This window comes from Cervus elaphus, chromosome 21 (genome assembly GCF_910594005.1).
Source record: "Cervus elaphus chromosome 21, mCerEla1.1, whole genome shotgun sequence".
Lineage (NCBI taxonomy): Eukaryota > Metazoa > Chordata > Mammalia > Artiodactyla > Cervidae > Cervus > Cervus elaphus.
This window is the reverse complement of record NC_057835.1, coordinates 67,368,334-67,384,915: the sequence shown is the minus strand read 5'-3', so window position 1 is coordinate 67,384,915 and position 16,582 is coordinate 67,368,334. Positions and strand designations below refer to the sequence as shown.

Here is a 16,582-nt window from a genome sequence, read left to right as displayed (position 1 = left end):
CCGGGCCTCCTCTGGGAGTTGTAGTCTCCGTGCGACTCCGAGCCACGTGGAGGCCGCGGTCACACTGGCGCATGCGCCCTCCAGTTCGCTCTCCGCGCCGGGTGCGTAGGTGACTGTGGCAGAACCTTGTCATCCGGACTCGGGGGAGAGTCCTGGTTTCCTCTCACCGGGCGTCTGGCAGGTAGGTCGTGAGGGGCTGGCGTCCTCCAGGGTTCGCGAATGTGGGAGAGAGTGTGTGGCCGCCCCCTGCGGGTCCCCAGTATTGACCGGGCTCCTCTCAGGTTCTCTCTCTCACACCCAGCTATAACCTACTCTTCCCTTGCTGCCAGCTTTGGGGCCCCTTCTTCCCGCTTAGCACCTCCTACTTTTACCAGAAAACTGGGGTCACGTCTTGGTGGGTGTCAAGCCAAAAAAAAAAAAAAGAAACAAAAAGACTCAATGAAGCCAAAGATCAGAAGGAAGGATTTATTCCTTGCTTCAAGTGAGGAGAATACCGGGGATCTTTCCCAAAGCAGTGTCTCCCCAACAGAAATCCGGGGCCTTTTAAGCTAAAGTAAGTTAAGTCTCTTGAGTCGTGTCCGACTCTTTTGCGACGCCTTGGACTGTAGTCTGCCAGGCTCCTTCCGTCCGTGGGGATTTTCCAGGCAAGAATACTGGAGTGGGTTGCCATTTCCTTCTCCAGGTTTTAAGCTAGGGATACATGCATATTCATGAAGGGGCTCCAGCGGAAGGCAATTCAGCATAGACTTGTGGCAAAGGTCAACAGAGTTCTAGTTTTAGTGGAAGCCACGGGTTCGGGGGAGGGGGTCGTAAGAAAGGTCAGCAGCATCATCCCAGTTGATCTGATGATTGAGTGCCCAAGCGGGTTCAAATTTTGCAAAACAGCTGGAGAATATGCTTCAGGCTAATCTTGGTCAAGGAAATAGAAATGGGAATTTACAACTGATTTTTATTATTGCTTCTTCTCCTGCCTGATAACAGTTGTTTTTTAGGTCCCTTTCAGATGCTCAGTGTCTGACCCTCTTTGAGACCCCACGGACTGTAGCCCACCAGGCTCCTTTGTCCATGGGATTTCCTAGGCAAAAATACTGAATGGGCTGCCGGGGATCTTCCCGAACCAGGGATGATCTTCCCGACCCAGGGATGGAACCCTGGTCTCCCTCATTGTAGGCAGATGCTTTACCGTCCAAGCTACCAGGGAAGCCCCTTTCCTGCTCCACGGGATCTTAAGATCGTTTTTCTTAGGTCCATTAAGATCATTATTACTGAGCCATGCTGTTCAGGGACAAGCATTGTGGCCAGGCTTAGATCACAAAATGGCTTAGGCAAGAGATGGCTTCTCTAATGCCAAGAAAGCTTTGTCTGGTTGTTTTTCTGGGGAACTCCTACTTTATCTGTTTACACTTCAGCCCTGTGATCTTGAGCCCACTCTGTCTGTCGTTTCTCTGCCTTGCCCCACCAGGCTCTCCTAGGACTGGGCTTGCACTTTCTAAAGGAATAAGATGGGTCATTTGGAGGATCTTGAGGAGACTTGGCACTGTTCACCTCCCCCCTGCCCTCCCCCCATGCTTCCTCCTCTGGAGAGCCCCTTGAGATTTACAGGATGTCTCTGCAGAAGCCTAGTGACTGGCGTCTGATTTCAAGTAGGAGATTATTGATCTTGGTGCAGCAAATGGCCCCAGAGCTGTTCTCTTGGCAGATATTCAGTCATGCAGTATCAGAAGCAGTGGTACTTGGCTAAATATTTTTTACTGTTAAAATATGCATTATAGGCACGTTTCACTTCTTTTATGCATGCACATGTATATTGAGCCCCTGCTTTGTGCAAGACACTCTGCTAGGTCCTGGAGATGCGGCAGTGAAAAAGACTGGCAAAAATCCCTGTCCTCCCCTGCTTCTGAAACATAAGAGAATCCTCATTTTCCACCTCTTTTTGTTCTACATACTGTGGGGTTTTGGCTTTCCAGCTCTGACTCGAGAACCTTCAGAGCTTTTTCACGGTTTAGAGTTTTGGCCTCCAAGCCTTGCCTACTCAGTTTTGTCCTCTCCTACTGTCTCTTTCCACTCTCGTTATCTAGAGTCCTCACTCCTGAAGTCACAGAGCAGATTCTTGAATACTTTCTTCCCTAAGTTCTGACACAGTTCAGTCACTTAGTCGTGTCCGACTCTTTGTGCCCTGTGAACCGCAGCATGCCAGGCCTCCCTGTCCATCACCAACTCCGAGTCCACCCAAATCCATGTCCATTGAGTCGGTGATGCCATCCAACCATCTCATCCTCTGTCGTCCCCTTCTCCTCCTGCCCTCAATCTTTCCCAACATCAGGGTCTTTTCAGATGAGTCAGCTCTTTGCATGAGGTGGCCAAAGTATTGTAGTTTCAGTTTCAACATCAGTTCTTCCAAGGAACACCCAGGACTGATCTCCTTTAGGATGAACTGGTTGGATCTCCTTGCAGCCCAAGGGACTCTCAAGAGTCTTCTCCAACACCACAGTTCAAAAGCATCAATTCTTCGGTGCTCAGCTTTCTTTATAGTCCAACTCTCACGTCCGTACATGACCACTGGAAAAACCATAGCCTTGACTAGACGGACCATAGCCTTGATTAGACAGACCTTTGTTGGCAAAGTAATGTCTCTGCTTTTTAATATGCTGTCTAGGTTGGTGATAACTTTGCTTCCAAGGAGTAAGTATCTTTTAGTTTCATTGCTGCAGTCACCATCTGCAGTGATTTTGGAGCCCGGAAAATAAAATCAGCCACTGTTTCCACTGTTTCCCCATCTATTTGCCATGAAGTGATGGGACCATGATCTTAGTTTTCTGAATGTTGAGCTTTAAGCCAACTTTTTCACTCTCTTTCACTTTCATCAAGAGGCTCTTTAGTTCTTCTTTGCTTTCTGCCATAAGGGTGGTGTCATCTGCATATCTGAGGTTATTGATATTTCTCCCGGCAATCTTGATTCCAGCTTGTGCTTCCTCCAGCCCAGTGTTTCTCATGACGTACTCTGCATATAAGTTAAATAAGCAGGGTGACAATATACAGGCTTGACGTACTCCTTTTCCTATTTGGAACCAGTCCGTTGTTCCATGTCCAGTTCTAACTGTTTCTTCCTGACCTGCATACCGATTTCTCAAGAGGCAGATCAGGTGACTAATGAAATCTTATTTTCTCATTGACTTTTCCTGTAGATTCACACTTTTTCTTTCCCTTATCCTGTTTCCTATTGTGCTGTACTGCAAAATTTAGTCTTTTAAAAAAAATTTTTTTTTTTTTCCTGTTCATTTTAGACCCCTGTGTTGTGTGTTAGTTGCTGCTCAGGCTTTTCTCTAGTTGCAGCAAGTAGGGACTTGTTTCGTTGCGGTGCACAGGCGTCTCACCACAGTGGCTTCTTGTGTTGCAGAGCATGGGCTCTCGGGCGCGCAGTCTCGGTAGTTGCAGCTCCAGGGCTCTGGGGCACAGGCTCATTAGTTGTGCAGGGGCTTAGCTGCTCCTTGGGATGTGGGATCTTCCTGGATCAGGGATCAAACCCAAGTCTCTTGCATTGGCAGGAGGATTCTTTACCACTGAGCCACCAGGGAAACCCTTTCATCTTTTACTGTATGTGGTCTTGTTCTCTAACTGTTTTTGTTTTAAGAATAGTGAATAGCTCCAGACCGGCTGGTTTGAGTCCCTGCACAATCACAAGCTTAGTTTTACCTCTCTGTGCCTCAGTTTTTTCCATTTATGACATGAGAATATTGTTAGTACTTCCCTCACAGGGTTGTAAGAATAGATGAGTAAGGCATGGGGAATAGGGCCTGACACACGAATTTCTCAATAAATACTGGTGCTTAAGGTGAGTAATTCTTTAAGGAAAGATGCCGCACCCATGTGCTACTTTGGTATATACACAACCCAAAGCTATTAAGCACATATAGGTACCCCCAAGCTTATTAAATTTGATTAAACTGGATAATTAGGAGGTGTTTTTAATTTACAAAACACTTCACCATATGATTCTTTAAATAGGCACTCTCTTGAAGCATTACAGATAATTAAACTTGAGTGGTATTGGAGAAGACTCTTGAGAGACCTGTAGACTACAAGGAGATCAAACCAGTCAATCCTAAAAGAAGTCAGTTCTGAATATTCACTGGAAGGACTGATGCTGAAGCTGAAACTCCAATACTTTGGCCACCTGATGCGAAGAACTGACTCATTGGAAAAGACCCTGATGCTGGGAAAGATTGAAGTCAGGAGGAAAAGGGGATGACAGAGGATGAGATGGTTGGATAACAACACCGACTTGATGGACATTAGTTTGAGCAAGCTCTGAAAATTGGTGATGGACAGGGAAGCCTGGCATGCTGCAGTCCATGGGGTTGCAAAGAGTCAGACACGACTGAGCAACTGAACTGTGGTAAACTGGAAATATTAATATTTCTTGTGAAATAGCATGCCTGTATTCCTTACGCAGATTTTATTAAATCTGAGTCACCAGTTTTTTAGATTAAAAGAAATCAGAGATCACCTGTTTAATTCCCTGGTTTTCAGACCAGATTCTACCTTACCAAGGGTTGTGTCTGATCAGCCAGGGGATAATATGCTGGATGGGAAAACATGACATGTCCAATTTATGTGAATATTTGAGAGAAAATACTTTTATAAAGCCTGGCACATACTTATTAGTGCTCATAAAGTTTTGACTAAAATAGCTATGAAAACAAACAAAAACTGTGACTGTTAGGAATAGATGTAAAATTCACATAATGTTAAAGGTAAGAGTTAAAATTCCTGCTGGAAGCTATTTTAAACTAAATCCTCAGACTTCATAAGGATGTATTCTATATTCATCCTCTTCTGGCATCCGAACTGTTTGAGAATCCTTGCTAATTCAGTCTGCTTATTTTCTACTCTCAAACCTAAGCTCAGAGATATGATTTCTGATTCCTAAATTTGGTATCCCAGCCAGGGCTCCCAGGTAGTGGTGTGTTTTGCTGGGGAAGTTCTGATTCAGGTGGACTAAACTATTTTGTAGGGTAATTTTGAATGATTCTTAGTACAGTCTGATCTGAATTAAGACCTTTACTAATCAACGAGTTCTGCAGAGCTCCGTTTACTTACTACATACTTTTTAGGTTTGGAAAATATTTTAGAGTGTAGATCAAGTTGTTTTCCATGTAAGTGAAAACAGAGTGGAGTGAGAAAGTGAAATGAGATACATTTCTGTTACTTCATTTTTTATTTAAGAGTTACCATAAACTGAGCCCTTAGTTTATGCAGAGCCCCATGCATTGTCTTGGGTACATTACCCTACAACCATTTGTGGATTATTCTCATTTATAGAAAGGGAGACTGAAGCTCAAAAAGAGATAATAATTTTCCTAAGATTATATGGCTAGAAAGTGTTAAGGAAGATATCTGAATCCAGGTCTTTCTCATTTGAAGTAAAGGCTCTTAAACACTCTGCCACATAGATTACTCTTAATTTTGTATGAAGTATTGAATTGGAAAGAAGATAAGTGAATTTAACTCAGTGGCATTCATCGGATGTGGTGCAAATCCTGAGGTGAATTTTGAAAGTCTGTGCAGGTGGTCAGCATAGTGATTGGGGTAACACTGCTGCCATTTACTAGACAGGGGCCGGGGATGTTAGCCGTCCTGCAGTGTACGGTACCTGACTCTGCTTTGCGTAAAGGAGTGGCTGCATGGATTTAATATGCACTGAATTTTCCAGGAATACAATAAAAAGGCAAGATTGAACTTTAAAAATAAAATTTGTACTTTACCAAAGAGTGTTTATGAATTTAGAGAACGATGTCGCCAGTGGCATTACTACCCTGTCTTAACAGATATACACCTATATCTCTTTGCCTTTGTAGCTGTTGCGGGCATGTAATTCTATGTATAGGTATGAGTAAAGGCTAGTGTTAAAACATTTAAATGCTTGGAGAATAGCTTGGTTGTGGCTGCACTGAGCTTCCCAGCCTCCTAGTGTCTCCTTCCTGCAGGACCCTTCCCTCCCTACAGTCAGCAAGCAAAGAGTTAATGACTGTTGTGTGGGGGCTTCTAGGATCCCACTTCAGCTCTGCAGATTGGGCCCATGCCTCTGTTGGCACCTGGATCTGTGATTATCCCCCTGGGTTAAACATACCTCTATTTCATAACGTCATATAGTTATGTGAAATACTTACATACAGAAAATAGATATTGTTTTAATTACTTTTGGGCTTCCCTTGTGGCTTAGCTGGTAAAGAATCCGCCTGCAATGCGGGAGACCTGGGTTTGATCCCTGGGTTGGGAAGATCCTGTGGAGAAGGGAAAGGCTACCCACTCCAGTATTCTGGCCTGGAGAATTCCATGAACTGTATGGTCCTTGGGGTCACAAAGAGTCGGACACGACTGAGTGACTTTCACTTCACTAATTACTTTTAGTTCTCCCTTGCATCACAACGGGAGCTTTCCTGGTGGCTCAGATGATAAAGCGTCTGCCTGCAATGTGGGAGACCCAGCTTCAATTCCTGGTTTGGGAAGATCTCCTGGAGAAGGAAATGGCAACCCACTCCAGTATTCTTGTCTGGAGAATCCCACGGATGGAGGAGCCTGGTAGGCTACAGTCCATGGGGTCGCAAAGAGTTGGACATGACTGAGCAACTTCGCTTTCACTTTGTACATCACAATGAGGGCACATATTATAGGACTTGTTTTGATAAAAGTTATGTGTGTAGTAGGTTACATAATTAATGAATTTCATTTAAAAATAGAAGACAGGTGTTTCAAGCTCTTCAGTAAAAGAAAGGGGGCGTTGAGTTTGAGAGCTGAGAACCGCTGTGGAATCAAGCTCCACTAGGTTTTTGTCCCTTTGTCCTTTAAATTGAAATCTTTTGCTGTCCTAAATTAAAGGTACAGCTGGCCTCATCTCAGTAGTAGAAATGAAAATGTTAGTAATTTATGTTCCATTTTTGGTGAGGGTATCATCTTGGAATAGTGTATTTTGTTTTTCATTGATTCACATGGCTCTTGTTTCACTTAATTTTGATAAACTGTTTTAGCTAATTAAATTTTTTTACAAGGTCATAGGGATCTTATCTTCATTTTTCATCCTGCCAACAAACTTTATGCAGTGTCAACCCTGGTACATGATTCAGTTATTTGACAGTACAACACGGTTATTTTTTTCTGTTGAATGAAGAGTTTTTGGTGTTAATACTAGTCCCTCTGGTTATAAATGCCTGCTGTTGATCAGTATCAGTAACTTTTTTTTAGGTTTTTTTTTTTTTTTTTTTAATGTAGACCATTTTTAAAGTCTTTATTGAATTTGTTACACTGTTGCTTCTGTTTTTATGTTTCCGTCTTTTGGCCAGGTGGTATCTTAGCTCCCCGACCAGGATCGAACCTGCGCCTCTTCCACCGGAAGGCCAAGTCTTAACTACTGGGTCACCAAGGAAGTTCCCTATGATAACATTTTAGTGTCATTAACCTGTCTATAATAAATGGAGATGTATTATATTGAAGATTCAAATTCTAAATCACATGAACATTTATTCATTAAATTTATTTTTATTTTTGAAATTTATTTCAAAATTTATTACTTTCTTTCCAGAAATGTCTAATGCAAAAGAAAGAAAACATGCAAAGAAAATGAGAAACCAGCCCACCAATGTGACTTTATCCTCTGGCTTTGTGGCTGACAGTGGTGTAAAGCACCATAATGGAGGTGGAAAACCTTTCCAGTCTCAAAAAGGTAAGATACACATGGTACTCTCTACAGACACTTCCCTGTGGATCAGATTGCTTTTGTCAGTTCCTTTGGTAATCATAATCTAAATGATGGAGGAGCTAGATTAAAAATAGATACAATTGACCCTTATTATTTGCAAGCTTTGTATTTGCAAATTCTCCTAGGTGCTAAATTTGTAACCCCAAAGTTAATCCTCATGGCACTTTGGTGGTCATGCCAAGAGTGGGAAAATTTTTGATTCACCTGATGCGGGTATTTCCAGTGGAGTTCCCAGTGCAGTCCTGTTTGACCTTCCTACCAGAGGAAGGAGGCTGATGGGGCAGGGCTGTGTGGCGGGGCTGTGTAGTGTAAGAAACCCCAGCTGTCATAGGGGTTTGGATGCCGATTGTGCGGCCGCCCCAGGCAGGTCACTTAACACTTCTGAACCTCATTTTCTCTTTGGAAAAGAAAGGAAAGACTGAGTTGTTCTCACGATTTAAGACCGTAATCTCTGAGATATATGTAACACACATACACGCATGCTCCTTCCTCTAGGAGCAAGGGCTCAGTGTTCACTCGTTCACTGTTGGCTGTGACTTTCTAGAACATAGCGGCTGGGAATAATGAACTGGCTGTACGTATTTTAGAGCTGATGCATTTTATCTGTACCTTAACAGTTTATTAAATAACACTGGTATGTTTCTTAAAAGAAATACAGTGCCTTTCTCATGTCTGCATTTAACTTTTGTACTGACTTTAGAAATCTTATAAGGTGATGTGAAGGGGATAGCTGTTTATTAGTCAACACAGGAAATAGAAAATAGATTGAGATGCAACACTGACGCCCAACAGGCCAGGTGAGAAGCCTTAACACGTCGTATCTCATTTATATCTCACAATGACAGACTTTGCAACATGTTTCATGATTATAGGGGCTTAATAATTGTCACCACAATGGAAATAAGCAAGAATGCAGTGAAAGTCTCCACTGATCTTTCTGTGTTCACAGAGAGGGATTTGATGATATCTTGAAGTCAGAATGGTTTGAATGCCCAGGCATATGTATAGAAATTGCCTTTATTTCTTTCTTAGCATAGCGGCTATCCATTGGAGTGTGCCAGAGCATTAAGATGAAAGAATAAATATGCACAATCAGGTGAACTGTAGTATTTAAGGGAACTTGGGTGTAAAATTCACATTGTACTATTTATATGGAGAAAATTCCCTTGTATCTGTTGTATCCAAGTGTCACAGGGACATGGTTAGCTAGCATGCCGCCTCCTAGCTGTGTGACCTTGGGCAAGTCAATTCACCTCCCCACCTGGGATCCCTCCTCTTGCGGGGGAGGACAGGAATAGCCACCTTACAGGGGGGTTACAGGACTAAAATCCCGATCATTGTTGTCGCCCAACACTCTCATCCTTATCTCTGATAAAAGTGACCTGTTTCTTCTTGTTTTCTTTTTGAAAACATACTAGAGTCTCATCCTGGAACTTCCCGACAGCGGCAGACCAGAACGACCCACCGTCCGCTGGCTGAGTCTGATGCGAAAGAGCAGCCTTCCTCGAGGGTAACCTTTAGAAAAAAGGGAGGATGGAAAGCGGGTCCCGAGGGCACTTCTCAGGAGATTCCCAAGTATATAACTGGTAGGTGTCTGTACGGAGGCCAAGCGTGGTTGGGCTGTGAGCTCTGTTTCTCCTGCAGCCAGATTTCTAGTGCTCTCTGGTGGCTCAGTTAGTAAAGAATCTGCCTGCAATGCAGGAGACCCCTGGGTTCGATTCCTGTGTCTGGAAGATCTGCTGGAGAAGGGAGAGGCTACCCACTCCAGTATTCTTGGGCTTCCCTGGTGGCTCAGCTGGTAAAGAATCTGCCCGCAATGCGAGAGACCTGGGTTGGGAAGATCCCCTGGAGGACAGACAGGGTACCCACTCCAGTATCCTGGCCTGGAGACTTCCAGGGACCGTGTAGTCCATGGGGTCTCAGACTCGGACACGACTGAGCGACTTTCACTTCAGGTGTGTCTCACCTGCAGCCTGGACTCACTGCCTGGGCCTGCTTGCTCTCCCCCCTCTCTCTCACCACCTTCTTAGAGGTCCTGATTTGTCTTTTTTGTCTTAAAGTTGTCTTTGGCACCACCCCATCCTTGTTAAAAAATATAAAATGCCATCCATACCCTTCAGCACACATCTCCAAAGATAAAACCAAATTCAGCGCAGTCTGAGGGCAGTCAAGGCCTGTGAGGTCCTGTCTCCAGGCCCTTTGTTGCCTGGTTTCCTGAGGCCCCCTCGTTCACCCTCATCCCCACTACCTCATAACTCTGTATTCTTATGGTCTTTATGCCTTCTTGGAGGATTTCACTTAAGTGTCTCCAGCACTTTGTTTATTCTTTAGGAAAAAAAAAAAGTCTATTTTTCAATAAAGAAAACTAAAAATAATTATGGTTATATATTTGTAAAAAAAGCAGAAACTATTAAGGAAGAAAACCCTTGGAATCAAAACTTAGATTTTGTTTTTTCTTTGTTTTCTTGTGGGATTATTACACTTAAGAATGGTTGTGATTATATTGCATGTAGCCCTCTGTTTTAAAAAAGAAAACCTTTTAAGCTTATTTTTTTAAACTCTTTTTCTGATTAGGAAAGTAGAACTGAATCCTTGCAGAAAACTTGAAAAATATAAGTTGAAGGACAGTTTCACAATCATGTAACACAGAAATAACTACTGTTGGTGTTAATCTATTAGGGGGTTAGCACAGTAGATGAATTGTAAGCTCATGTACTTAAAATCTATTTTCTTCCTGAAATCTGCCAAGAAAAGTATTGATTCAAGATGAGTTTTTAATGGCATTGCTATTTCCTTTGACAGCTTCTACTTTTGCTCAAGCCCGAGCTGCTGAAATCAGTGCCATGTTGAAAGCAGTGACCCAGAAATCTTCTAATTCGCTGGTTTTCCAGACTCTGCCACGGCACATGAGACGAAGAGCCATGAGCCACAATGTCAAACGCCTTCCTCGGCGGTTACGGGAGATTGCCCAGAAAGAGGTACGAGAGTCCTTTAGTGTAAATGTTTGGGTTAGTAGTTCTTTAAAGAAATTGAGAAGTATTAGCCTAGTAGAATTGGAGACGGAAATGGCAACCCACTCCACTGTTCTTGCCAGGACTCTCTCACCACCTTCTTAGAGGTCCTGATTTGTCTTTTTTGTTTTAAAGTTGTCTTTGGCACCACCCCATCCTTGTTAAAAATATAAACTGCCATCCATACCCTTCAGGGTATCCATGCTCCCCAAGAACGGGGGAGCCTGGTAGGCTGCCGTCTGTGGGGTCGCACAGAGTCGGACACAACTGAAGCGACTTAGCAGCAGCAGCCTAATAGAATTTATTAAAATGAAAACTAAGAAATAACATACTCATTTTGCATATTTTTTGGTTTTTCATTATCTTTCCCCCGTTAACCCCATACCCCCAAAATTAGCATGCTGCTGGATATTATAGCTACTTTTAAATATAGCATTTGAAACCTCTCTCTCTTTATGATGTTAAACAGTTGGTGTTCCCCAGTCAGATTTAAAATAAATTTTGACCTTCTTACCAGGTAAGTAATTTAGCTCTGCACTTTGGAGTGTGACCAGTCTAGAGCTAGAAGTTTAAAAGATTGCCTTTTGTCTTTTTTAAAATTGAAAACTTGTACTTGGATTTAATTTTTGTTCAAGTCCTGGTTTTTTTTTGGCTTTACCAAAATTCTTGGTTTGGTCATTCTGTGATTGTCCAAACACCCTTTGTCTTCATTAATTGATTCAAAATTTCTTTATCAAGTGCCTTCTAGGCACTGGCATGACGCTGGTGGTGGGGTTAGAGTCCATTAAGGTAAAATCCTTATTCTTAAGGGGCCCACAAACTAATGGAGAAGAGTTTTTCCCACAGAAGTTTAGCTTAGCTATGGAAGAGAGGAAGAGTGAAAACTAAACAGGAATTTTGTACTTTCTAGATTTAATGGGAAGTCTGTTTCTTTATGATAGCATTTAGCATTTGTCTTTCAGTACTTAAGTGATATGAGTTGTGTAGGTTTTTCCCACTTTTATATTTTTGGTCGTTGGTTTTGGGTTTAATTATGATCTTCGAGGTTAAAAAAACCATAGAAAGAAAACAACAAAGAGCTAGCATTTGATTTATTCTTTCTTGCTGTCTGATATTGATAGCCACACATCAGTTTGACTTACTATGTTGAACATTTTGTAAATATTCTAATCTTCCCAGGCCCCAAAGTTTGCCCAGTTCATGAGTGATAGAACTGAGCTTCCTTCCTAGGTTTGCCTTTTCCTAAAATCTTCATTCTTTCTGCGACCTCCTCTACTTTCATTGGAAAAGATCACCAAGTTAAAAAATTAAACTAGTGGAGTCCGTAAGGTATTTCACTTCACCTAAAATCAGCTCTTTGAATTCCTAACACTTAACTTTGTTTTGAGATGGTCACAAACCGGGATCTGCCTGTCTTCTTGAAACTGTAGGCAGAGAAAGCGGTTCATCAGAAAAAAGAACACTCAAAAAATAAGTGCCATAAAGCTCGACGATGTCACATAAACCGCATACTGGAATTTAACCGGAGACAGAAGAAGAACAAATGGCTGGAAACGCACATCTGGCACGCGAAGCGGTTTCACATGGTCAAGAGGTGGGGCTACTGCCTGGGGGAGAGGCCGACAGTCAAGAGCCACAGAGCCTGCTACCGGGCCATGACGAGCCGCTGCCTCCTCCAGGTACGCTCTCTGAAGCCAGCTGCCACTCGGCGCGCTCCCCTCTGTTTCTATTTAGGCTCTTCCCAACCCTTTTAGAAGAGTTCGTGGTAGGCCAAAGCCCTACCTAAGATTATATATTTTAAAAATAATTACTGGGTGAGAACCATTTTGCTAGATGCTGGAGTTGAAGCTGCCTAAAGTTTTGGAGGAGACTGACAATCAGATAATTAGCCTGATATTCAGTTGTAAGGGAAAACTGTGCAATACTAGGAGTATTCATAATGAGAACAGGAGTGCTTCCCTATGCAAGTGCTGTTTGAGCCGAACTCTAAGGGATAAGAAATTGCCAGAGTGGGGAAGGTAGAAGGCAGCCAGCTAGGGAAGGATTGACATAAACTCAGCGTGACAAAGATGAAGAGAGTGAGAGCGGGGCCAACATTAGGGCGAGATTAGTTCTGGAGAAATAAGTAGAAACCAGAGCCCACGGGGGCTTGGTCATGCGCCAGGTTTATTCAGCATTGATTCATTTAGCAGTCATTCGCCACCATAGATATTTGAGAAACATCTCTGCTGGGAAGTGTGTTTTAAAGCCTTTGAGAGGACAGTTGATTTTAGAGCTGATTTTAGAGCTGCATAATAGTCTTTGTCTGTCTTGGCTGTCCTAGCTCCTCCACCCCAGCTGCCTGCCCCACTCCCCCCAACTCCGCATGAAATTGCTTCCTCTTTTTTTCAGTACATGTCTAGCAATCTTTTCTTTGCAGAGGGCCTTTCAATGGCAGGATGGCCTTGGCCAACTTTAGAAAGCTGTTAGTATTAGCATCCTCTGATTCCTCTTGAGAGCAATATAGCAGAATAATCAATACAAGAACCTGAAAAAAAATTGTGGTAAAAAAGACATAACATCAGATTTGCCATTTTATTTTTAAGTCTGCACTTCCGTGGTACTTATTACTTAGGTCTTAAGTATATTCACATTGTTGTGTGACTCATTATCATCCATCTCCGGGACTTGTTTGTCTCCTCAAGCTGAAAGTCCCCATTCCTGTCTCGCCCTGGTCTCTCAGCTACCATTCTACTTTTCATCTTTATGAGTTTGACCCCTCTTGGTGGCTCACGTGAGTAGAATTATATAATACTTGTATTTTTGACACTGGCTTATTTCCGTTAGCATGATGTCTTCAAGGTTCATCCATGTTGTATCATGTGTCAGAATTTCCCTCATTTTTAAGGCTGAATGATATTCCATTGTATTTTATACCACATTGTGTTTATCCATTCATCTATCAAAGCTGATCCACTTTTGGGTGGTTTCTACTTCTTGGCTATTGTAAATAATGCTGCTGTGAACATGGGTGTACAAACATCCCTTCAGTTCTTTGCTTTCAGTTCTTTTGAGTACATACCCAAGAGTGAAACTGCTGGCTCATGAAGTTCTTGGTTTAAATTTTTGAGGAACCATCATACTGTTTTCCATAGAGGCTGTACCATTTTACATGCCCATCAGCAGTTTCTCCACATCCTCACCAACACTTGGTGTTTTCTTTTTTCTTTTTTGATAATTGCCTTCCTAATGGGTATAAAGTAAATACAGGAACCTCTTAAGAGCCTTTGATTTGAAGACTCAGCAGCAGAAATCATGGATTAGAGTCAAATTCTTCATTTTACATTGCGGGACTGGGATGCAGAGTGATCAAGTGACTTTCCCAGGGCCACACAGCTTGTTGGTGACCTACCTAGCTCTTGGAAGCTGACTCCCGTGGCCCATGCTTTCTCCTCTACCATCACTCAGATTTTAAGGCAGACATAGTTACTTCTCATTTGGGGCAGAATTTTTGCTGTTATCCCATACTTTCTTTACATCAGCCCTAAGTAATAAAAATGATAGCTAGTAATAAATATTTTTGAATACTTAATGTCTGTTTTAGTACTTTGCATATGTTTGCTCGCTTAATCCTTACAACAACAGTATTGGGTAAGTGTTTACTATTATTTCCATTTTACAAATGAGGAAGCTGAAGTACAGAGAAGTTGGGCAGTTTACCCACAGCCTTACACCTAATGAGTGGTGAAGCTGGGATTTGAGCCCAGGTAGTCTGGATCCTGGAGAAGGCGATGGCACCCCACTCCAGTACTCTTGCCTGGAAAATCCTGTGGATGGAGGAGCCTGGTAGGCTGCAGTCCATCGGGTCGCTACGAGTCGGACACGACTGAGTGACTTCACTTTCACTTTTCACTTTCACACATTAGAGAAGGAAATGGCAACCCACTCCAGTGCTCTTGCCTGGAGAATCCCAGGGACGGGGGAGCCTGGTGGGCTGCCGTCTATGGGGTCGCACAGAGTCGGACACGACTGAAGTAACTTAGCAGTCTGGCTCCAGAGTTCCATGCTCTTAACCATCATTCTCTGTTGTCAGCCAGTTGAACACACTCTAGTGGGGTTCATCTGCCACTGACAGCTGGGAGTGGATCACTGTTGCTGGAAGATTTCTGTCAGCACAGATGAACATGAGTTTGTGGGAGCCTTTGCTGTACTTTGCATTTTAGTTTCTGTGTGTACTGGATTTGCTTAGAGGAGCTGTGGCAGAGGGGTTAGCTCGGGGGTCAGTGAGCCTGACTCGAATGCCAGCTTCTCCCCTTTCTGATGACATGACTGCTCAAGTAGCAGTCTGTCTCAGTGTCTTCACCTGGCAAATAAGTTAGTGCTGGCATCTGATCGCAGGTGTTGGGAAGATTAAATGACAGTCCAGTACAGGGTTAACCCTGCTCTGACACTCAGTAACCTTTCAGTAACTATTAACCATTATTATGTCTTTAACATAATTGATTTTATTAGCTCAGTCTGAGCTCTCTTCATCCTATTTAAATTGATAAGACTTTATTCTCATTACTTACATTTTTCCTTGTACATTGCTTAGTCAAAGTTGGATATCGTGGTTAATACTGAGCAGGGGATGGGAATTCCCTGGTGGTCCAGTGGCTAAGACTCCATGCTTCCAATGCAGGGGGCCTGGTTTTGATCCCTGGTCAGGAAACTAGATCCTTCATGTCAACAGCTAAGATCCAGAGCAGCCAAATAAATAATATTAAACAAACAAAAGAGAGAGACTGAGCAGGGGAGAAATGTGGGGTAAATTGCCTCATGTGTCTTTAGGCTCAGTGTTGAATAATCCTAAAGTCCTAAATTAGCTAACCAAAGTGAGCATCCTTAACATAATTTTGCTGAATTTATTACAGTCTTGCTTATTCTACTTAGATTTTTCACTTTAGGTGATTTTGGGGCGGGATAATCCTTAAAGGCAGTAGTTTTTACAAATCACTTGGAACTTATCTGTGAATATAGGAAAAAACACATATTTCCTTTCTGAAAAGTAGGACACTGCCACTTACATTTTAAATGGAAATTCAAGTATTTAATAGTATCTCCCTCTTTTTATAGGATTTATCCTACTACTGTTGTTTGGAGTTGAAGGGCAAAGAGGAAGAAATACTGAAAGCACTTTCTTCAATGTGTAGCATAGACACAGGTAAACTTGTTTCAAAGCTGAGTCCTGTTTAAGTCTGTATATTTATTCATTTCATGAACAAGTGTCTGCTTAAATATTTTGGAATTTAAACAGGCTTTACAGAGATAGTTCTTCCTGACAAGAATGTTCATGTAAGGAAAGCTTGGGGTAGCTTTTAAATCATTTCTAACATTGCTGAGTATAAAGTGAGAAAACCATTATTCTGGTGTAGTAAATCTAGGTAGGAAGAAACTCAAAATTCATTAAATCATTTTCTCAATAAATTTATTTGAGAACTTATCATGTGCCAGGATTTGATCTAAGCAACGACCAAAACTAAAATCTCATCTGTCGTGAAGATAGACAGTAAATAATCTTGGAATTTTGTTTTTGTTTATGTCAGGATTGACTTTTGCTGCAGTCCACTGTTTGTCTGGAAAGTGCCAAGGGAGCGTCATGCTTTACAGGGCAAATAAATATCCCCTAGAAATGCTGGGTCCTGTGACATTTATGTGGAAGGCCCGGGGGGCGCCTGGTGACGCTGCTGAGAGCAGGCAGCTGTGGATCTGGCTTCATCCAGCTCTGAAACAGGTATAATCCGTGACATTATTTCTCATCACTCAGTCGCTGGGTCCTTGATTGCTGTTAGAAATC

General features: G+C 42.5%; 1 protein-coding gene across 2 annotated transcripts in view; it reads left to right on the top strand.

Annotated features, from left to right (window-relative positions):
* The first annotated feature begins 80 nt into the window (after positions 1-80).
* The window catches only part of POP1 (POP1 homolog, ribonuclease P/MRP subunit), a 36,173-nt gene continuing 19,671 nt past the window's right edge, over positions 81-16,582 (top strand). Inside the window, exons 1-7 of one of the 2 annotated variants that reach the window (XM_043879357.1) lie at positions 81-181; positions 7,580-7,720; positions 9,175-9,342; positions 10,559-10,734; positions 12,198-12,446; positions 15,862-15,949; positions 16,332-16,519. In XM_043879357.1, coding sequence (XP_043735292.1) covers positions 7,582-7,720; positions 9,175-9,342; positions 10,559-10,734; positions 12,198-12,446; positions 15,862-15,949; positions 16,332-16,519 — 1,008 coding nt within the window. In that variant the 5' untranslated portion in view covers positions 81-181; positions 7,580-7,581. Of the gene's footprint in view, positions 182-4,351; positions 4,397-7,579; positions 7,721-9,174; positions 9,343-10,558; positions 10,735-12,197; positions 12,447-15,861; positions 15,950-16,331; positions 16,520-16,582 lie in introns of those variants that run through there. The other variant, XM_043879358.1, reaches the window with a different exon arrangement.